We start from the raw sequence: 24,072 nt of genomic DNA on the forward strand, positions 1-24,072 counted from the left end.
TGCTAAACCAGGGTGGCTGTTGGATATTTCACTGTTGCAGCTGTTGCGCTGTGTAATTATTCGGCAGATAGGAGAATCGGTAAAAGAGAAAGTACAGTAAGACAGATCGTGGAAAACGGAGCTGGAATTTCTCCTCCGTTTCGTTGCAGGCCGGAGAGGAACATTTGCAATTAGTAAAGTTTGAAATAATTGTCCGGAGAGAAAGCGGTATTTTGTTGCGAGAAAAAGAAAGAATTTTCTTTCTTTCGTTTCTTATTTCTTCGCGTTGAGAATAAAACAATTATAATATGTTACTTACGGCAGATAATTTTGTTTTTTCATTTGTCGATGAAAAATGGCTCGGCTTTTTGTTCTTGTCTTTTTGTTCAAGCGTACGTTACCGCGACTCAAATGCCAAGCATATGCGTATATCGCTTCTCGTAGGCAAGCGTCATAGTGATTTACGCTAGCCAATCGTTTAACGCGTATACAACTTTAGGGTATCTTTACTCGGTAAGTAAAGTGAAGAATTGGGATATTAAAAATTGTTGTTGTCACGGGTTCAGCCCTTTCATCCGTTCAAATCTCTATAAACGCGCGAACGAATGAAAAATGAAAATCGGCAGAATACGCCGAAAGAGGAAAAGAAGAAGGAAGAAGACAGAGAGGAAAGAACAGAAAGGCCAATGCAACGTATTATCCCGTTAATCGACTGTCCGTGGTTCTCGTGACGAGCCGAGCGATTTAACGAGCCACGTCGTTATACACATGGCGGAGCCGCGCACGCGTTCCACCGATAATCATGCCCGGGAATTATTCCTTCTCTCGCGATCGTTCTGTCGCGGACTTCCGCTAACGTCTACTACCAATTATTATTAGTACTCATTATCGCGACCACGAAAATTTTCCCGACAAGAATTATTTTTTACTCGGTCGGATCCGCGCACACGGCCGGCCACACGATTTTTTTTCTTCCTTCCCTCGCCTTTAATAACCTATATTTTTTCCAGCGATAATGCGACGGAAAAATATGCTTGCAATTTATTTGTTGAAGCACGAGCGCCAAGTGGCGGGCAAACATAAGGGTACGAGGAAAAATGGACAAAGAAGACGAAGGGGAAGGAGGAGAGGGATAAGGATGGAATAAAGTATACGAGGAAATATTACGTACTTCAGAAATTCATTCGTAATTATATACACGCGAGAAATGTATAATTACCATGTACGTGATAAACGGCGTGAAAAGATGTTTGAAACAGAGCTACTCGAAACTTGGAGATTTATCGGTAATCGTTGCGTTGATCAGGCCATTTCTGCAGGCAGAAACGAGACTACGGGAACAATGAGTATTTTCTGAACTAATGATTTACGAATAACGATCGAAATAGGAGAAATCAACGCTATTAACGCATACTGAAATTAACGCATAAAGCCATAAGGTGAAAACGCTGTTCGCAACAACGTAATAGAAATAGCGACGTTGCGTTATAGGAAAAACTTGCGAACAAGTAGAATTATCGGTGGACCGAAGAATCCTGCGTAAAAACAGCTATCCAAGGATGATATATCGTAGGAGCAACTAATTCCCTGAACATGTCGCGAAATCGTTTGGATCGTTAGAAAGACGATCGGAGCTTCAAATTTTGAATAAGATCACGTTTCCTTGTCACGTATGGTCGCACGTGGCTATTCGCGCATCGGTTATTATCGGAATTATTATTTGAATACCGGAAAGACGTGGTTGTCGAGTGGCGTGTGTGTGATGTTTTAAATCGAATTAGAAAACATCGCAGTTTGAGTTGTTAGTTAGGAACGTTTCCGATTATGCTAACCAGCTGGCGTTGGTCACGTGGAACGATGATATTGTTTTGAAGAAGATCGTAATGTCATTTGCACGTCAGATTTCGAGAGGAAGAAAAGCGTTTTAGGTACTGGAAAAAACTAGTTTCACGAAGGCCTTGTCACGAGACTACTTAGATCGCGTTAGAAACCCGCATAGTTTGATCTTCTAATTTCGAACGTGTACACTGGTGACACAGGTGGCAACGTGAATCAGAAAGGAACATTTTTAAATAATTAGTAAGAATGTTCGGGAATGGAGTTGTAGCTGGAATATAGAATTGTACGAATGCTGGAAAAAAAAAACGAAAAAGTACGGTGTCTATCGAAGATATTTATTGCTCCAGTTTACAGATATACGACGTAAACAGACGATTACTCGTCGATAACGTCATATAGAAATAAGGATAACATCGTTTAATCGCTGTTTCGATGAAAATTCCATATAGTCGATATTATTAATGTATTCGTTTCATCGTCGTATTCGTTCGAACACATCTTCGTGAACAATGTAAGATAAAAGCATTATATTTTTCTTACATAGTACCTGTTACAAAATAATTAAGTACAATAATGGAGATAATCTCTGTAGCGTTAGACAAAATTGTGTCTACGTAATAAACATTATAGTACATTTACAGCACATTCTTTTAATATTGGCATAATATTTTTAATATTTAATTATTTAATTTAATAATTTTTTAATTCGAACGTAATAGCTACAGAGTTTAATGTTACTTTTTCGGAACGTCGTTAGCACGGTTTGGACATTGGATGTACACGTTGATCGAAACAGCGAAAAGTAATTTTAAGTCAATATCGCGAGCCACCGATTAGATACGTGACAATAACTTCGATTAACGCGGTAAATTCAATCACCGAACCAATTCGGGCAGTCCCCGTCCAAATACGGGCTCGCTTTATGGACGTATATCTTTTTTCTAACCTATCGACGCGTATGCCGGACGCGGGGTCGAGGTTTTTTAACGAGAGTTTTGCGGGAAATTCTGCTGCGCGTTCGAATTTCTTTGCGGCGCTTTCTTCGTAAACGTTACACGTAACCTGCGGTGGAGATTGTTTCCCCTACGAGCCAGGAGATTAAACCCGCTTGATAAAAAAATGACAAAAACGTTCGTCCTTTGGAAGGAAGGTTGCGAGAACGTTGAAGTTTACCGTATTACCGTTTACCGAAAAAAGTTAGAAAAGATTAGAGAAGATTAGAGAAGAAGCAACATGGGTAACTTTCGTTTCAATTTTCCGATTAGAAAGTAACGACTGTGAAAAATATGGTAATTATCTGGAAAAGATATTTACGAAATATATCAGAGAATAATGGAGAGTATCCGATGAAGCGGCGAAGCGGTCGGTATATCGCGATATTTCATATATCAAAACACTGTCGCATCGAAGCGTCTACTCTGACATTCTAGGTGTATACGTAGGTGTACGTATACCGTATACCGTATACACGCGTATTAACGAAGCACTGATATAGTTACATTGTTTATTATAATAGGAATGGCGTATTGTACGATTAATCTATACGTACATATATAGTAATAAGAATTTACACTTTCCAGTATCCGAAGGATTTTCCAAGGATGCTTGTATTATTTAACTCGAACAACGATATAATGAGTCAGCTTTAATCGTCCTCTCCTTCTCTTTCTTTCTCCTTTCCGGAATAGAAATAAATAAGAGTATTCGCTAGTACAAATTTTCCCTAAATACGTCTTCGCTGCAAGACACGCATAAAAGCGTAAAGCGTAAAAGTGAGCGGAGCAATTAATGAATTCTTCGTTAAACGGGCAACGCGTTTAACCTCTTAAACGAGAAATTATGCGAAGCGAGAGGTACGCGCATAGCCGACCTATGCACCCGTTTCATTTTTTTCTTCTTTCGTATTTTGCTCGCGAAACAGTCACCTTGAATGCTCTAAGAACGAAGGAGCGTGCTTGGCAGTTGTACGTACTACTTACTCGTAATGCCGCTCTATTTTATAGGGCCCCGACTTTCTTGTCATTTTTTTGTGACGAGAAAAGAAACAGAGAATAGATACGGAATCTTGGCGTTAAATTAAAAAATGCAAATGATTTTTTTATTCTTCCGATTGCCTCTAAAACCCAAATGGAAAGTTAAACTGTGTGCAGGTATGATATTTCTTTGTTCGCATCTAACGTTACACAGCGTGTCTATAAATTTCTGCCATTCGAAATAGCTGTCAGGCGATAAATGATACTAGAAATGTTTATTGTTTTTTATGTAGATGGCGACGATGCAAGCAAAAATATTCAAGCTTACTTGGAGATCGTTGCGTTGTTTAAGTAGGGTCGTCATATTTTTGTTGATGTGTAAATCACACGATGAAAGAGCAACAAAATACGAATTGAAAATGCTACTTTTCAGTGACATTGAATCGATACAAGGTTGCGATAAAGAAGAGAGGATGAAACTGGACGAAACTGATGGAAATGACGTGTACCCTGTTGCTACATACACTTGGCTAGAAAATCAAAGGATGAGAAAATTTTCGTCAAAAATTGTTAATTTTTGAACTGTTATAGCTTGGTACGGAAAAATCACACGACGATTAATTAATTATTAGTTAATTAAAAATCAAAAACTCTGGTCCGTGATAATTCTTTAAGGCTTGTTTCGAACGCAGAGATGCACGCAACCTAAAGTACACCACCAGTTGGACAACGAGAAGTTGCACGGTTAGACTTGCCTTTCCTATGTATACGTTCAGCATGTATAATCAATGTATGTACCTAACGCGAGCGCGCAAAACATACGCTTCTGGTTCTGTAAAATTTTGGACAAAGAAACTCGTCTTTATCTCGCTGGATACAAATTATGCACCACGCTTCTAAAAAACATGCCTCGAAGAAAGTCAATTCAGCGAGGCGAAATTCCGTGTTTCTCTAACTTTGCTATTTAATACATGTGCTTCGATTTTTGCTTAACGAATTAAATTCTGTTTGTCGTTATAACGCAGAAATACGCGCAACGGACGATATTTTCTTGGAACTATACTTATCGGCGAAAGTTTATAACGTAGGTTGTACGTAATGAGATGCAGCTGCATCTGGAAAATTTTCCATCGAATATTCGATAATGTATACCAGTCGAAGTCTGGTAGAATTCGCACCATACCCATCGTAGAAGCACAAGTGTCATACGGATAATTTCTCGTATAACTTGAAACAACGCATTATCATCGCGTGTATCGTACAGTGTGAAATATCTAGCGCGTGATTCCGATCGATTGCAATTTTTTCACAATTTCTTTTACGCCTTATCCGACAAACCTTGGAAAAGAAATAAAGCGAAATTTATATTTGAGGCTACGCGTATTATTTAACGATTTATTTTACAAATTTGTATTCCGCAAATTATTTCCCTAAATAATTATTTATTCCGTAATAAAGCTTTCGATGACGGTAGGTATAATTTTGTTACATTCTTGACCAAATGGTCATCACTCTTTCACCGATGAGTTAAGCTTAAGTTGGTCTATATAAAAATATCTCCTACCGTAGACCGATTAGCGTGATCTTAACCTAAATTTCATTGAATTTTTTTGCCAATATCTTGGAAATTAAGACGCGGCACGTACGAGAACAAGTTTTTCGGAACATCGAACTTGACGACATATTTCAGGATCGTCGAAATCGACGAGATCGTTCCTATTCCGAATAACTTGATCGGTTTAACGAATTCTTAACAGCGTAAAAAAATTACACGGTAAGAGCTATACCAGGAATTTTTCGCAGCTCTCGGACCTTTCAAAATGTTTCGCTAAAACGGTTTACAACTTGTCACTGGTGCTAAATACACGTAAAACATATAAGAAAGAAATTAACGTTACGCGAGAAAATTGTTAATTGCAATTTTTACGCGAATATCGATACATATTTTAAACGTTGAACGAAACGAACGACCATTGCCGTATACGATATACGTTCGTCCGATTGGCAAAACAAGAAAAATAGTACATTTACCGGACGAATTTCATTGTTAGGTATAGTTAGATATAGTATTATATTAGACCTAAGACTCGACAAAATACGTATCCAAAATACGTATAAATCCATCATACGAGTATAATTCCATATTATTTCGTCATTTTTCTATGTACGTCAACAACGAGAGCATTTAGAAAAAGCATACGATGACGTTTTGCGTTAGCAAGTTCGAAGGACAATTATCGTTCGCTGATTCGCAACGTCGATTTCACACGACGCTGTGCTTGTAATACCGAATAAAGAAGAGATTCGTGACGGAGAGAATCTCGGTTACATTTGTCACAAATGTTATCCCTCCCTTCTTCCGTCAGTGCGTCTCGAGTTCTCTTCTTCCTGTGAGTTACGTCGAAACCGCGATAATGACGACTAATTGACACTGACGAAGGCTATTCGCGGACCAAGTCGAGAATCGTACAAAATCTCTGTGACGCGTTCGTTCGAAGCATTCTTTAACGTATTTGTTCTGTTGAAAAAATGACTTTCGATGAATTTTATCAAGAGTATGCGAAAGATATGAATTATATTCGCATATAATGTATCCAATCATACAGGCGCGTTATACCGTGGACAGGGTGGAAAAAAGTAACTGCAAAAACCATCGCAACGTGATTCTATCTACACGATTTCGGATCCGCGAAGATTTGTAAAAACAGTAGCTTGAAATTCATGGTCGAATCTTTCTTCGTTCCATCGTATTCTACTTGTCGCGAGGATAAAAAGTCCGAAAGGAGACGCGAAACTCGACCGTTCTCTCGAAAAAGAACGATAAAGTTTCAATAATTTGGTGATACGACCCGGCGACGCTCGACCGTCGCGTAGTCATCCGACGAACGTCAAATTTCTTCTGCGTTATCTCGTTCGTCGTTTCTCGCGTAGAAAACAAATTTTTATATATCAACTGCTAGATTATCTCATTTCCCTTGCTATTGCGTACAATACAATGGTTTTGCAATGTGCCGTTGAACGTCGTAGCAAAAAAAAAAAAAAAAAAAAAAAATAAATTATGCAAGTCTGGAAGGTAAAAGATTGATAAATCTACGAAAACTCTTTCTTCGCGTCCGTTTCGGTTTTATTAGGCATCCGTTCGTTAAACTTCGCCGTTGCGATGAAAATGCAAATACAGACCATTAATTTTAATTTTCGGATAATCTTCTACGCACTTTCATTGAGATTTACTCTGCAACGGAGGCGAGGCTGCAACGAATAATCATCTCGCGAAATGCACCGCTGATGCTTCTGAATTTCGATCGACGAAATTCCTGGAAAAATTCATCGTTTTACGCCACACTTACCATTCGTACGTAAGCGAATATTAATAGATTGTTACATAATTTACGGAATTCTACGACAAATTTGATCGAATAACGAATAAAAGATACAAATAACATCGATGAAATCAAAAACGCTTACTTCGATAGAATTCAGAGCCACGGTGTATATGTTTACCTACGACCCTTAACGATCATCAAAAATTACTTTTTAGAAGTACCGTAAACTCCGTATCTCGGAAATTCTAACGTAACGATACAAAAAGTTGGCGGCGAATTGCAGCGATGCAACATAGAAAAAGATCGTGCAACTGCGTTAAAAAAAGCCTACCGTTATATTTCTTGCTATCCGTGGTCCTAGGCTACGTTCGTACGCAGTGCCAATATTACGAGATGAAGTGCAGATACCGTCGAAAAACATCCGATTCGTACGAGATCGTTCGCGTCGCTGACGTTGCAGCCGATAACGCGTTTCGAATTAAAGCGCAACACCCATCGTTTGCAAATCGGTTGGCACGATTATAAACTTCAAATAGATCAGAGATAAATGATCGATTTGGTTGGCATGCACAGATATAGGTGCATATACGTATTGACGCCTTGTACACGCGCATGTATTTACGAACGATAATGGCTGGACGCGTTATTTCGTTTATCCTTCGTATTTATTCGCCGTATATTTTCGTTTACGCGACCATTACACGACGTACTAACGGTGATTTCTCGTGCTTTCGTTAAGAAGATTATGCTAAGAATTAGCCGATTTTTTATCTCGAGTTCATCCTTCGAAAAATAAAGGGGATGGCGAATAGGAAAATCACGCGGAAATACGGAGAAAGTCCCTATCGAACAAATTCACTTCGCGCACTATTTATGGAAACTAGACGTTGATTACGAACTCCACGTTCTCGCGTAGTTCGCTTTCGTGAAAACTAATTATTAAAATCGAAGCTCGATAACTGAAGTCGATGATCGTCGATTGAAACCGAAAGACCACTAATTGCTGGTCGAAGCTCTGTACCACTTCCCCAAAGTTCACTCGAACTTCGTTTAATTTGTAATCAATCGATAAACTAATTGTAAGATCGCGAACTATTTGAATGTAATTTTAATTCTATCTCGGTCTCGTACAAATTTTCAGTTAATTAAAAATCATAACGATTAGCACAAGTATTTTAACGAGCCTGTCGCCAATATCAATGGATAAAATTAAGAAAGGTGATAAAAATAAAAAAAGCATTTAAGACTTAGCGATTACTTATTAGAAAAGGCTGACTCCTATTACGATCGACTAAAATTAATTATTCTTTCGCTAATTACAGAAGTTTCGTCTTCCTCTGCGATTACAAGCATACCGCGACATACGAACAATTAAAACCAGCCATCGATCTATTTTAATTGAAAAATATCTAATAAAATACATTGCTATCGTCAAATTAAATGTATGCGTGTGCGTGTTTACATATTTTTAAAAATAGCCTTCAGTTATTCGAGTTAGGTCCAAGCTGGATGTTTCACAACGGTAAGACCGATCTCGTTTTCTTATATGCGGACGCAACTGAATCCGCACCTGTAATAGGTGATACAAGTAGAAACACGTTATACGTAAAATTTACGCTATAACAGTGTAGACGCAGCTTTAGGCTGTGCGCGCACCAACGACCACCAAAAGTGTCGCTTTGACGTTTATATATGACGTTAGTAGAAAAAGAAGAAGAAATTGAACTTTCGATCGATGAGAGGGAGAGGCAGAGGGAGGGAGAGAGAGAGAGAGAAAGAGCAAAAAATAAAGTCATCCTGCAGTCGCGTCGTCAAATGCGCGCACGTCCATATAAACGAATGGCCTTTCTGTAAGCGACAAATTGTCGCTGGTGCACGGAGAAGCTTGCTATCATTAACGCTTAAATTAAACGCTTAATCCGAATGTCGAAATATCTTATACCAGCAAGCTGTTATTTATCCAGCTCTGTATCTATCGCTAGAGCCATAATGTACACGTTCTTTTCGTCGTACATCGAAGGACGATCGTTTTACTATCAAAAGTAGAAAAGTTAGTCTCTATCTGTCGTTATTCGATTTCCATTTTATTTTCCATATACGCGTCCCGTTGATCGTCGCCCGAAAGCTGATCGTCGGGCAGCGATCAATCACGCGGAATCGCGATTTTTTCAGTTCGTGCGAATTATTGATAGCGTATGCGAATGGTACAGCTGCGGCTTCGGAAACATTTTATCAAGCGTCAGAAAAAAGCCAATACCACGATCGTGGATTAAAACTTGCCGACCAGCTCGCTCTATTTGATTCGGATGGGAATTTTTACTTACAGAAATGATTGCGTTTTAAAACTGATAACCACACTTTTTTTCATTCCCTCCCCAATCAGCGGTCGACGAATTTTATATTACCAATTCTTTAATCTCTGATCTTTTAAACAATTTCTTAATTTCTACTTAGATAAACTCGCAGAGAAGCTACCGGTTATCCGATTTCGACGAGTTTGAAATGTATCGCGGACAGTTTTTAGTCAGCTTAGTTTTTGGCTTAGTTTTTAGCTTAGCTGTTTAGGGTTTAAGCTCGCCCAACCCTCGTTTATACATATATGTGTAGAGGATACACGCTATAAACGTAAGATAAGGTGGCGGCATACACCGCCTACGGAGACGCAACTATACGCAGAATACGTATCTCGGAAGCCAAGGCCGACCGCTGGTTACATGTACAGGGAAAACATGTTAAAGATGGTAAATTTCATAACATATTTCAAAACCACCGAAATCAGAGAGGAGGTAGCTTCTCTGTGCAGTTTCACGAAAATAAGTGTCGATAAATCTTCATTGTTTCCCGACTTGTATATATATAATGTTAGCAGCAATGTCGCGTAATTCTGAGATACGTGTTTCTTTCGCTTCTAGCCCATTTGCCAACAATTTCGTAGTTTTTCTAACTGAAATTTTATATAAAAAAAGGTATTAATTTTTTCCTTATTTTTCTTCCTTATTTTACTTTCTTCTTCCCTATCTCTCGTTTCGTTTCTGTTTTCGACACGAAGCAAATGGGAAACACAAAATATTAGATAGAATTGGATGTTTTTTGGATCGATCGTTAGCACATGGACGAGAATCGCTACCAAAGTGACATTTTTTCCGATTACTTTACATTTCATTAGAATGAATTCTGGCTATAATTGCGTCGGTATTGGTAGCCGGCCGCCTCACGGTGGCCGAATAAAGTAACATTTAGCCCAAATCTAATTCTTATCTTTTGTTTATAGTTGAGGTAAGTTTGCAGTTAGCTTTCGTTTTGTCTGGTTGCCGTGAGACTATCGGAAACCAATACTGACCCATACGCTGCCATAAACGCGCGATTATAGGCACGATTTACTGTAACGGTATCGATAGACTTTTCGTTCGAGTATCTTGGAACTATGGACGTCCGCGCGGTCACTATACGTATAGGAAAAGCTGTTTTTGTTCGAAGCGTTGAACTTTACGACATATTCAAAAATCATGGAAATCAAAGGGGACGCGTGGCGTTGTTACAGTTTCACCAAAGTGTTCGCTATTGGAAAAGTATTTTAAGACAAAATACTTTCTTTTAATTCTCTGCGGACGAGTACCGTGATATCAGAGTAATAGCACTTTTGTGATCTTAGTTTCCATGCTCTTTGCGAACAAAGATAATTCCCTAATCCTCGTTATTATCGGTACAAGATATTACGCGTAATAACGCGTAGTTCTTAGCAATTTCTCATTCGATTCTGACTCAAAGAATTTTTAATCCATCTGGTTTATGCGTTATACGCGATATTGCTCGGAACTGCGTACATACAAAATTAACAGTGGATCAAGAAAAAGACTCGTTCTATAAATATTACTTCGTGAAGATTTTTATTCGTCTCGTATTTTCTGCACGTTACAAGCACCTAAATGCTCTGAATAACCTATTATCCCTATAATTGATCTTGACGATCCCTTGCAGAGTAATCAAGCCCAGTGTCTACCGCCGCTGTACAATGTACCGACCTATTTATCCCGAAACAAACTTAATTGATAATTTCTATATAATTTTCATGACAAGGCCTAAATATCTCTATTCGCGGATAACATATTTTTCTCTTCGTCGTAGAAGAATAGAAGACGTCTCATCGTCTTTTTCAATTATCTATGTATTTTTTTCTTTATATATGTATAATTCGTCGTTAATTCCATAACTATTCCATACGATACATGTACTTGTAATAAATCATCTAAAAAACGGGAACGATATTTTATCAACTTTCTTTGCTTCGAACAACTCGACGAACGAGTGGAATTTACATTTTCAAAATGGACTAGAAAATAGATCGATTTGGAAAAGAGAAAGAGGAAAGGGAGCGCGAAAGCAAGATTTGTCTCAAGAATCAGAATTCTCGTTTAAATATTTTTCGCGATTCTTTTCAGGATATAGAACGCATATTCTCAAATACATAGTTGAGAGTCTTTTCAAGTTTATTCAACCAGATAGCAATTTTTCGTTTTACCGTTACACGAGTGTGCACCACCCTTCCCTTTCGCCCCTGTCACGAGCAAAATGCGGTTATAGCAAAAATACAAGCTATTGCGTGAAATAACATTTCAGTCATCCGTGCTAGGTGAAATACTTCTGCTCGAGACGCAGATATCGCGAATTTGAACGAGATCAAAATCGAAATATTTCGCATCGCTGACTCCGTGTCGTGCAGATGTAGATTTTGGAATTTTTTAATTCTCATTGTCATGTCTCATTCTCAGTGTTATTGTCATTACGTGTACATGTTATTAACCGCACCGTGAGGATCAAATCATGTGATTTGATTTTGTGATTTGAAAACGGCGACAAAACACACCGTTCTCGTTGTGGGAATAATTCATGTAGCAAGTCTAATAATCCCACGACTACATATTTGATTTCTATGAAGGTTCTACGTGACATAGGATTTAATACGCAAATTTCGAACTTCTCAGCTGCGAATTAATTTTTTTGACCGACTTCTCCTCAAAAATTAATTTTTTGGAAACTAAGTTTTCTCTCGAAAATAACATTGTTGTGCACGCTTTGAACGAACGAATGGTTAGACGAATAACGCGAAACATTATTAAGAAAGATACTTAATTTGAAAATACATCTTGTATTTTCGGACAACTTTCTTCAACGTATAAATACTCGGTAGTAACTGCCGGTGCACGACGTAATATTGATTTTACGATAGTCTAGGTCTGAGAGTAATTTATTTACAGAATTCTATCAGCTTTCAACTAGTTCGTCTTATCAAGGGAGCATTGCACGAAGTTAAGGAGGCAATTGTTTGAAAGCTGTCGTCTCAACTTTGGCATTTGACACTGTATTAAAAGTTTGTTCCGAAAAATGGCACCAGATGTAACTTTGCCATATCTATCGCGTTCTTTTCTCTGCGATAATAATAATAACACGCAATGCAAGGAAAGAAAGTCTCTTAGAAAGTTTATTATTAATAAAACTAAAACGATAACGACGAAAACGCTAACGCGAGTAGACTCAAAATAAGTTTGTCATTTCTCCGATTCAGCATCTTTTAGAACTTTAGTTTTACGCAGTTGTTGAAATCATACATCCTATTTTATCCTGACCTATACTCTGTGCTGATCGTTATAACCTATACATATTATATACCTTATTTCGTTGTTATTTCAATGCTTTGGTATCAAATACTATCGTGATAAATAGTCTTTAGCAAACGAAGATTATTATTTGTGTGTTCCTTCGTGTATACACACCGTTATAGGACAATCCTAGCCATCGATTTCAGCTGTTCATTTTTCCGAATGTTCATCTATGCGGTTACGAACAAAACCGCGCGCAATTCCCGCAACCCCAAATCCTCCCTCCCTGTATGCGCGGTAAATGTCGCTTAATATTCGATTCGATACGGATGGCGATTATCGGTATCGGACCAGATATATCTGCAGCGCGTTTAACGAGCCATTCACGGCTACGCAGAGCCGTTCCGCGAGCTTACTACTTTTAGGATCTACGTTTCACCTCAAACATTAGAATCGTTAAAAATATGATTTATATATGACCACCTATCTTTATATGGATAATCATAGAATTAACTCTCTCTCCCTTATTTCTTTGATCGATGTTGACAAGCGTAGCAATCGACATAGGTACACGTGTAAGTTGACGACGTACACGCCCGACGTAAAACCACAGAATGTATTAAATATTGGCAAGTTCTGTCCGAAGCGATTCATTTGGCCTTTTATCGGAAAGAACGATTAAAGATTCAGCGACGATCGATAACCAAGTTAACGTTAACAGTTTCAATGCCACGAATGCAACTTAACTTGAAATTCACTACGCTCGACGAAGGACATGCGATAAACGTTCTGTTCCCTTACGATCTACTCTATCTTTCTATACATATAATCGCCGTTCGGCTTTAATTTTCAAGATATAGAGCAATTTATGTTTAATATATCGTACACGGCGTCTGCGAATTTTTGCCCTTTTAGATAACTGAAACGCAAACGATCGATGATAAGAATATCTTTTATATTAATATCAACGATCTAAATAAGAAATTTTCGAGGTTATTCGAAAGTTGTATATTTAGCATTTTTTAACATGTTTCAACATGTTTAGGATACCGTATGTTTCTTCCTACACGATGAAAGGGCAAAGGAATACGAGTTCGAAACGCTACTCGAATCAGAAACACCGCAATAGAGAAGATATTGTTGGAACAATAGACAATGGACAAGTCTTACTTACTTTTACTTTGTTTATAGACTACATATGTATGTATATGCAAAATTACCACTTTTGCTTACTAAATGCTGTTGTATTCTGTTTAGGAACGACCGGTTCACCGCAAAGGCTGTTTTACCTCTTAATAATGCTTTTTATATATGCGCACAAAAAATTATCCAAAGGTGTCACGTTCTCGTAAGTTCTCGATGTAATCTGGCAGACGAATTTACAGCTTCGCCGTCATTAATAATACCATAGCAATTCGAACGTAATTGTAACGATGTTATCGCGACTGATTGTCGACTGTTGCGACAGACTATTACAGAATATTACCAGATACATGTTCTTGTAATATCGCAATAATGTAAAAAATATTCAGAGTGGTTGTTATAATTTTTAATAAGTAAAACTTCTATTTAGGTTTTATCTTAATTTTGTTTTGTTCATAAAAATGTAAATTCACGCAGATACTCGCAATCTAGTAATAGTAGCAAAGAAACGAAATAACGATGGCAACGCTAGTGCCCAGACGCTTATCAGTCACTTATTATATTTATATATTATATTTGCTGCATCAAATTTAATAAAGGTAAAATGCGTTATAAGTAAATAACACCTAGTACTCACTGTTCCGCCGTCCAAACGAAGACCATAACCTCCCTTCTGTTTGACTCTCGGAGACGCGTACAATGGATCCAAGGTTACCGCAATTTCCGACGAATTCACCGAGAGGTACAGATAAAAATGAGAGCCAAGAAACGTAACGCATTATTTCGATCTCGTGCGAATCGGTAAACCGGCTTTCAAAGCAGAGAATGACGGTACGCGTCCGTCATACTAGCTCGATTTACACTAACGTTGTTTTCACACTATGTAAAGTTCCGACCTATCGCGTCTATCGATTCTCGTGTCTAATGAAATATTTCTACGCGTTAACAACTATCGGACGCGAAACAAACGGTAGCTACGGCCAAATCGTTTGCTTCCGATCTAAAATTTCGCTTAACCGTTTTTCGTGTCTCTCTTAAACGTAAGTGACTTTTAAAATGACAGTCCTCGCGAGAGGACCGCGTTGCTAGTACGGACATACGTATCGAATTACGATAATACCGTTTTGCATGTCCAATTTTATCTTTACGAATTTCTGATTATGGAACAGTCATCGTGTGTACAGGGTTATCCGCTTGACTCGGAACACGCACTCGCGAGGCATAGAGAGTGGCGCACATGCACGCTTACTACTACAAACTAAAATCATATCGTGTCGCGCGCTATCTATGAGCTGTTGCTAGAAGCATAATTAGGTGAGAACACAGAGCGGTTTGATCGAAGTGGTCGAAGCACTTTAAATTTCACGTCGGAATAAGGAGGAAACGATGCTGTGCTCTATAATCTGTCGTTAATCTATTATTAATCTATACCTGACTTATGCGATGAACGAGCCTCGAGTTTTCGCCCGATGATGCTCGCGCTCCCGAAGCTGCGAAGCCACGTTTTCTTTTTTTTTTCTTCTTAATAACTGATATCATCCTGGATATTGGATAATCCTGTAATAATAAAGCGTAATAATTACAATGCAATTTTCTTTCGTTTTTGATCTAAAATCGCGTTCAACTGTCAGAGTTGTCAACCAATTACAATAAAATTATTCACATTCTTACAAACATCGTGACCCCTTTCTCCATTTCATCCGGTAATTTCCATTTTTAACATACGCGTTGATTTAAGATATTTGTCAACGATCACCTTCTAGAAATGTTGCTGTCGTCGAATCTAAGCTGTCGAATCTAAGAATAAGGAACGAGGAAAGCAAGCAATATCGAGACAGACCAATTAAAAAGAATAGAAATTATTTTAACCGTCCTACGACCTAGATACGTAGATCGTTTGCGTTAGAGCGATAAAAAGCCGAACGTATGTCCGAACGACGGATTTAATATCGGTATTCTGTGTGATCGCAGAATTTTCTTGCCGAACAAACTTACGTAATAATATAGGAATCACCGTCTTTCGAGCGTACAGCCATGTTCTTTCCTTTGAACCATTGAAACACGAAATCACTAAAGCCCTTTTTAAAAACATTAGATTCTGCTGTCCATCGATAGGAGGAGATATCGATCGTCGAAGCGCCCGCCAGATTAGCTAGTCTTACGAATTCGCTGTCTAAATCGTTCCAACAGACGCGAGATAGCGCAGTTCCTATCGTCTTACGATTAACTCCACTGTCGCGGACCAACTCCCAAAGAAGCAGATAAAACTGTCGAGAAGTTCGTATCCCATTGAATTTATCGCTGTATTCAGTGGCCTCGAGTCGAAGAAACGAGCGACCCCTCCCTTCTTGGCTGTGGCATTCATCCGCCCGTAAGGACACTCGATCGATGATGTCCCAATTCAACAGGTGCAGGAACGCCGAAGATGCGGGTCATACTAAGCGAATTTCCGGAAATCGCGTCACCATGCCACCGCCGCTGTTAACCGTTGCGGCGGGGTCAATAAAATTCGCGGCGATGCTCGCGAAATTCCGCTGCTAGCCTCGATTCGTTCGATTTCTGGTGCCGTTAGTTCGCCAGGACACGCAATACCCATATATATATATATATATATATATATATATATATATATATATATTAGGTATATATATATATATATATGTATATATATATATGTATGTATATATATGTATATATATATATGTATGTATATATATATATATGTATATATATATATATACGGTCGTTGAAAAAGGAAGGATTCCGAGAAAGAAATGGAACGTAGGAAAGGAGGGGATATGAAAATGACAATTTCCTTGGTAAAAGGAACAGGTTAATTAAATTTACGTGTATTATCAGGCTACTTTTTTGACCGAATATTTTTGTCTTTATCAATCTTCGATGTTTGAACAATTTCGGTAAAGTGAAATAAGGTGAAAAGCCTAAAAAAGACACGGGTAACATTTTCGTGATATTTGCTGATTAAAATAATTCGAGAATTCTGTTGATCACCTTATTGCGTAATAGTACATATATTTTGTTCAAAAGTCTTTAACACCTTACAGATATACGCCGTATCGTTTATCGGCCATGTATCATATCGTCAGCTATTAAATAAGCGAATAAAATACAGCTTTCCCAAGGTTCGATGAAAGGACAGTGAAAAGAAAAGGGAAGAAAAAAGAGGAAATCGAGCGGGATAGAGTTTGGCGATTTCACGTAGAATAGATAAGTTGTCGGGAGTTTTATCGACACCGATGAATCGTGAATTTCGTGGTAAACCAAAATCGATTGTAAGAACTATCTTCTAGCACGTAGCATCTTGTAGGGAGGGAGTTCTCTAAGAAGAATAAAGTCTCGTCCAACGATAAGATTAGATATTTCTCTCGATCAACGAATTACGAATGAGTCGAACAAAGAGATCGGTGAAGGAGTAGAACACACGAACAATTTAAAGAGCAGCGGTAATAAAGTAATAATGGAATAGTACGAAACTCGTTTCCGTTCGACGATACGACCGATAATATACATGGCACGCGTGTAACAATCGCACAAGTGGAATAAGTTTTTCAAGGGAAACGAGCAACTATTTGGAAGCTTAAAGGAATTAATTACTAAACGCACGATGTCGACAACAAGAATAAGCTCTAGGAAACAACGATCGTTTTTAGCTGTTGAAATCCATCATTGACGATTTCGATGTTTCTCTGACACACTCGCTAACACCGTTCCAATTGAATTGTTTCGAGTTGTGACGCTTTTATAATGCGTACACTTTTCTTGTTTGTTCAAACTGGATACATTTTTTATTTTCCTTTTACTCGGCCGTGTCCATTTGTTCCTCCTTTCTTACAATTAGGTCAGTGAGAAAAATTCCGGGGAGACCTATCTGGACGTATATTCGTTAAAAGTTGCTTCGAAAACAAAATTTATTTTCGAAACGTAGCGAGTCCATTTTACTTACGCTTCTATCTTTACCTTCGTCGAACACCAAAATCCTCAAAGTTTTACGAGCTTCTAACTCGAACTAGAAAAATATTTTTTCTACGATTCGAAAGAGATAAACCGATATAGGAGTACAAGTTGATCGTTTTAATCAAATCGAATCAACGGATATACATTGTTCGAATTACAGGCATTGATATTTAAACGAAATCTCTAAAAATAGCGTAAAGGGGAATAGCCAACGGGATTTTCCAATTGTTGAAAATACGTGTATGCAAGAGCTGCATTAATCCGAAAGCTCGCTTTGTCTACGCTTTTATCGAACATTAAAATAAAGGTTTGGCAGATTCTATTGTAAGTCAAATTGAATGAACTACGTTTTTTGGTTTAACGGTATTCCGTAATGCCTAAACCCTCGATAGTGCCTGCTTTATTCTCTTTAATAAAACTTTTTATTCTAAACGTGAACTTTGACAAAAGGAATGTGAAAGAAGAGAGTTCGATGTGAATGCTGGTTTTCTCGTGTCCTGTAAGGATAAACCAAGGAGATAGAAGCAGATAATAAAGAGATAAAAAGATAGAAAGAAGCGTATAAAGTTCGATGTAATCGTATGTGTAAAATTTGTTCCGCAAAGTGTAACTACCGAACGATTAGTTTTCTTTCCTTTACAGATATATGGAGTGCCCGTGAAAGAAGACTGAAAGATAAAGGTGTGATAAAAGATATTCTGCCAGTACGATATTTTACCTAATTTACCTAATTTGGACCTAAATCACCTGAAAAAAAAAAAGATTTGAAACGTTACGGTACGTTCACCCGTCGTTCGTTCGTGCCAACAAGTTACTTCATAAACTATCGATAAAAACATAAACCGTTACTAAACTAAATCATCGAAAACGCCAAACGCATCTGTTGCAATACGTCTCGAACTTTTATTCGTAACGTAATTTGCGTGAACTAAACGTTGCAAGACCGGTAAGCGTAGATAGCCTATGATCTGTGATCTATGATCATTGTATAGAAATGTCTAAACCTACATACCTGACCGGTTAGCTAAAATTTCAAAACGAAGGTGACACCGTCTCGATGTCTTTGCGTCAAACCAGAGTAAACATTCGATAAAAACCAGACATTTGTAAGCTAGAATAGTAACGAGTACTTATATTCGCTATTAATTAAGCGAAACAGTGCGATGTTGGAATATCAGCTAGTAACCACTGCCGACCACTTTATCGACGTTTTCGAAGAATAACGGCGACAGAAGGGAGAAGGCCAACAGAGTTTCCCGTCGGTCGTATTTCAGATTCCATTTGTTTGAAGCGGAGGAGCTGAGAGAAAAAAGGGGAGCGTCCGAGTCATTGGGATTCGGAACAATATTGTCCCCGTTTGACGAATGAAACGTTCCATTCCGGGGACACGCGTTCCACCTGATATATTCCCAGTAATCACTCATTTGTCTGCGTACGTAGGCGCGCGTCCATGGATCGGATGGAATCGATGTTGGTCGAACGATTTAAATGGCCCTCGTCGAATCCAGTTCGGCGGGCCGTGAAAGAACGTAACCGAAAGAGAATTTTCAGTTTTGCGCGATATAAATCCGCCAAGCTTCTGTTATTTCACTCGACGATCGCTTTTTCCCCCCACCGTCTTTTTTTTTCTCTCCTTTTCGCTTTAATTTCCTTTCCCACCGGCCGTTTGACTCGTTATCGACAGAAAAACCTCTCGTACAAGGCGAGTGACTAATTTCATCAACGGCGGGTTTCATTGCTTTCCAATCGCTATTAAGTACAATCGACGTTTTTATTATTTTACGTTTATGCTGTTCCTGGTACGTTGCATTAGAACGTTAATTCTGAAAAATGGTCTCATTGCCTTCCGATCAGCCCATATTGATTTATCAATTACCTAAGACGGTTTTTCGATAGGTCGCATAGATCTTGATAAGCTGTTTACGAACAGAAGATTACGAGAATGTGTGCGCGTGTCTTATTATCATCTCTATTATTTCCTCTTCGAAACATCCTGCTTGAAAATTTTAATTTGATCTCAAAGGCGTCTTAATTGGTATTAACGAATAATTCTATCCGTTACAAGAAATGCGAAACAAATCTATTTGCATCGCCGAAATGAAGGGAAAAAACAATAAAATCAACTCGGGTATCGTTCGATCGAAGAATCGTTTCTCCGATACACGTTCCTGAAAAACACACGCTAATTCTCCCGAAATTTTATTAGAACTTAGAATTAGTCGCGGCAGAACACAGCGACGCAAGACTGAGAACAATTTCCTTGGTAAGTTTGTTCGTTTATTCGGCGGAACGTAGGGGATGGAACAGGGTGGATAGAGCGCCGAGAGCGCCGAGAGCGCCGAGAGCGCCACCAGCCGCGTTAATCCACTTTGTTAGCTGTAACGACGGGCGTGGTTTATACTCTTGGCTTTTATAGAATCGCCCAAGCACCGGCAACGAGCCTCCTTCGCGTTCGCCACTGCCACTTTGCGATTATCTAATTACCTGCTGCACGCGGAATTCATTCGTGAGATTGCTACGGCTGTCTGCACAAAGGTATCGTGAAAAGAAAGACGATTTATTTCGGAAATATTAGAATCGTCGAGGGAAACGGCTAAAACGGAAATCATGCTAAATGAAATTTTATTTGGCACGTAACGCGGGATAACGGACGTGATTCCAAGAAAAAAGTACAAAATATCGTTTGAAACTTTAGGCCACGGAATGGAGAAGGCGGCTACGATGCTCTCTGATAATAGGACTGAGAATTATTCAAATCGCTATAAATTTAAACGTACAATAAACCGTAATACGAATTACTATAAAATAATAAACAAAACGCAAACAACCTACAGAGATTTTTTTCTAAATTATATTTATGAGAAATTTCACTTGGATTTCAGCCCCTATATCCAATAATTTCATACTTATTTTAATATACAATCCTTTCGAATCGTTCAACGTTGTCTTATTTTGTCGATGATTATTTCTTCGCCTTACAAATTGCGCGTAAGTCCGTTAAAAATCGATTTAACTTCCCAACTTCTTTGAAACGTGTAAGATTTTCGTTTCGAAAAGTCAGACACCAGTTCCTTCGAAATCCTAAGTAAAACGAACTTACGACTTAAGCTCCATATTATACTACATCCAACTCGTGAGGTATAAGAAGCTCGCGTCAAAAGCGTTTTTTACATCATCGTAAACAGAGTTTACAGTCTTAGTCCAGTGTTACAGCTCCTTGGTTCTCTCGTTCGCTCTCTCTCTCTTTCTCTCTCTCTCTCTCTCTCTCTCTCCCTCTCTTTGTCTGTGCACTTCATAAAGCAGGAGAGAACATTACCTTCGAGAAAATATTTGCTCTACCTTTCAAACTTTAAGCAACCAAACTCATCGACGTTTATCTCTGCGAATCGTTCGATGCGAGTGTATGTACGCATCTGACTAACCGCCTTAATTGCTAGTTGCTGAAGTCGACTTTTAACACAGAATTAATATTGGTTTTCTTACTTGGTAACTTGGTTTTCTTAAGAAATTTATCTGTCAAGCTGCTATACTTATGAAATTAAACGAGATAAAGATATAGAATTTTGTAGTAATTAGTAAATATAGTATAAAACGTCGGAGGATTTGGACGAAAGGCCGTGACTTTTATTCGTAATACCAGTCGATCGTTCTATTTATTACGGTATAAACGAAATTCGAGTTTCAAAGAACCGTGGAACGAAGCGAGCAAGTATAGGAATCACAATGTACTCTTTAACGACGGTAAAGAGCGTCAGGATTTTATTTCAAAAATGTCTTTCATACGATCATAAAACGGAGTGATATCCATAACGGAGGTGTTATCGCTGCACGCCCAGTATGTTGCTCGTAAACGACCGTCAAATGCTTTAAGCCTTAGCTCGTGTCATGTGCTCGTGTGCCAGCCAAATACTATGTATTGTACTTTCGTCGGAAAGCTCTCCTCCGTGCTATCTTTTTCTTTCTTTTTTCTTTTTCTTTTTTTTTGTTTCGACGCTGCCTTCCAAATCCTCTCTATCTATTTTAACTAAAGAATTTAACTGGCGGTTCAAAAGATGCGCGTACGTAGAATCCAGCGTTTTTCGATTCTGCGCGCTGAAAACTATTGGGCGAAAAAAGAAGAGCAGTTAATAATTTTACGTCCTCTAAAGGTAAAGTTAATCGAAAATGTGTACATCCCGGATCCATAAAATTACGACAAAGGTTGATATTTTTAAATTTACGATACGAATCTGATTAAATATCGTCCAGGATTTCCAATACTCGGTGCTTAACGATATTTATCTTGATGCGATATTTCAGGCCGTCTGTTGCCACCTTTTCACCGATAATCATAATTACTCGTACGTCGAGTACGATAATGGAAGAAGGCGTTCCTGATCGATAGCGCTTTACAGTCGACATACGATCCGTTTATTTGTCGTTTATCTCGCAAAGCTACTGTACGTCAGCGATCAATTAGTACAAACGAGGTCATCGCTCAGTCTTGCAGCAAAGCTCGAACGCTGTACTTTGTTCTTCGTCGAAGCGCATCTCACGAAACGAATCGAATCGAAAGCTCAAAAATGAAAGCGTCCCTCTATCCAGACGATACGACACAACGAGTGAATAGAGAAGAAGTCGGATAATTTCAATGTAACAATTGTAAAGACGGATAAAAGGGAGTTGAAATGTTGCAGCGTGTCTGTTATTTTAAAACTTGGTAAGACGTTCGTATCCTATTCAAGTCGACGATGAAGTTTCGCGAGAAGGAGCGCATGTTCTTCGATTCACCGCCATTCATCGTGCATCCATAGCTGTTCAAGATCGCTGGAAGTTCGAATCAATTAGCTGCACGACTCGGCAAAGGACAGACCATCGTGGCAAGTAAGACAAGTTTGATAGGAGAAAACGGCGAATAGTCAAGTACGGTTTATAGTACGGTTTACAGTACGGTTTACAGTACGATTTACAGTACGGTTGCTTGGCGGCAACACGTTCGTAGTTCGTAGTTGTTGCAATAAAATTACGCGACTTCCGGATACCTGAAATACAATTACGCCGTTGTTCCGGCCACGGTATTTATCGCGAGACCTTTGTAATACAGGTCCCAAGAATTAATAAGAATCAGTAGCCAGCTGCATCCTCCGAAACTGATCGAAATGAACGCAATACCGAATTACGGGATGCCGAATAACTTTCTTTCTTCCTTCTTCGTATCGATTTACGTACTCGCGATTCGACAAAACACTTTATTACCTGGCGAATTAACCTTGGGTAATTTGTTCGCGTCGAAGAGAAGCGGAGCCCCGATAGTGAACCATCGATCGACCAACGAGGAATTCCACGATTCTGTCCGAATGCCGAGAGACTGAGGCCGTCTCTGTATGCCGAGAAGATTCTTTTCGTTCGATCGCTGGAACCTGTGGCGTTTCTACGCGATCGGCGAAAGCTCCGTACGATACGAAAGTTCGGACGATTTTCGAGGACGACGCCTTGAAAGTGACGACGCGGCGTTTGCGGCGCACTGGACTATCGAGAACGCGATCAACATAGGAACGTGGATCGTGTTTGAAAGTTGGTTCAACAGATGGAAAGCTTAGAGGGATCGCGAAAACAGCGAGCCGCCAAGCATAGAGAGAAAGGGCAAAAAGAGCCGAGTATTTATATTTATAGGATGATGGGACTGGACCACTTAAATCATCGCGAATCAATCGGAACAAGCAGGTGCTGCTATTCTCGATCACGACCTGGGAGTAAATGCGACGTGGATCCGCTGTGCGTCTCGAAGCCTGGAAGGATCCTGGATTATCGGCTCGCTGATGAATCCGAGGATGCGGCAATATGGGTAATCCGATCCGCCAAACTGCTACCGTCCATTCGGAGGACTCAAGGGAGAGAATACGTGCTTGCCGCTTTTAACGATCGGGCGGTAGCAAGCTGCTTTCACCGAAAACTAACTCGAACATTATCCGAGAATTCGCGTTTCGAAATTTTTCTCGTAGTCAAATTTCTGTTTATATGGCGATTTTTGGAATTTACCAACTTTTGAACTAGAACTTGGAACGTGAAACCCTTTCGTTACAGAGATTGTTGGCGCGCACGCGGCCACGCGCATTTGCTTTCGAACCGTAGCGGCGTTATAGCCGTAACATGCCCGGTATACATATATCGGTCCGTACACTCGGTCTATGCCACCGACTGTATGGCATGACTAATTATACTTCAGCCCGCGGCAGATCTCGTTGGCTCGGCCCTTAAGAGGCG

General features: G+C 39.1%; 1 protein-coding gene and 1 long non-coding RNA gene across 2 annotated transcripts in view; one reads left to right on the forward strand and one right to left on the reverse strand.

Moving 5' to 3' along the window:
• The window catches only part of LOC126869401 (sodium/hydrogen exchanger 9B2), a 91,240-nt gene extending 76,544 nt beyond the window's left edge, over positions 1–14,696 (reverse strand). The window contains exon 1 of the mRNA XM_050625879.1: positions 14,492–14,696. Coding sequence (XP_050481836.1) covers positions 14,492–14,517 — 26 coding nt within the window. The 5' untranslated portion in view covers positions 14,518–14,696. The remainder of the gene's footprint in view (positions 1–14,491) is intronic.
• Positions 2,144–8,891, forward strand: LOC126869411 (uncharacterized). The gene is made up of 2 exons (XR_007690923.1): positions 2,144–7,429; positions 7,476–8,891. It is a non-coding gene; the product is annotated as an uncharacterized LOC126869411 (long non-coding RNA).
• Positions 14,697–24,072: the final 9,376 nt, after the last annotated feature.

The sequence above is a fragment of the Bombus huntii genome, chromosome 9, assembly GCF_024542735.1.
Source record: "Bombus huntii isolate Logan2020A chromosome 9, iyBomHunt1.1, whole genome shotgun sequence".
Classification (NCBI taxonomy): Eukaryota; Metazoa; Arthropoda; class Insecta; order Hymenoptera; family Apidae; genus Bombus; species Bombus huntii.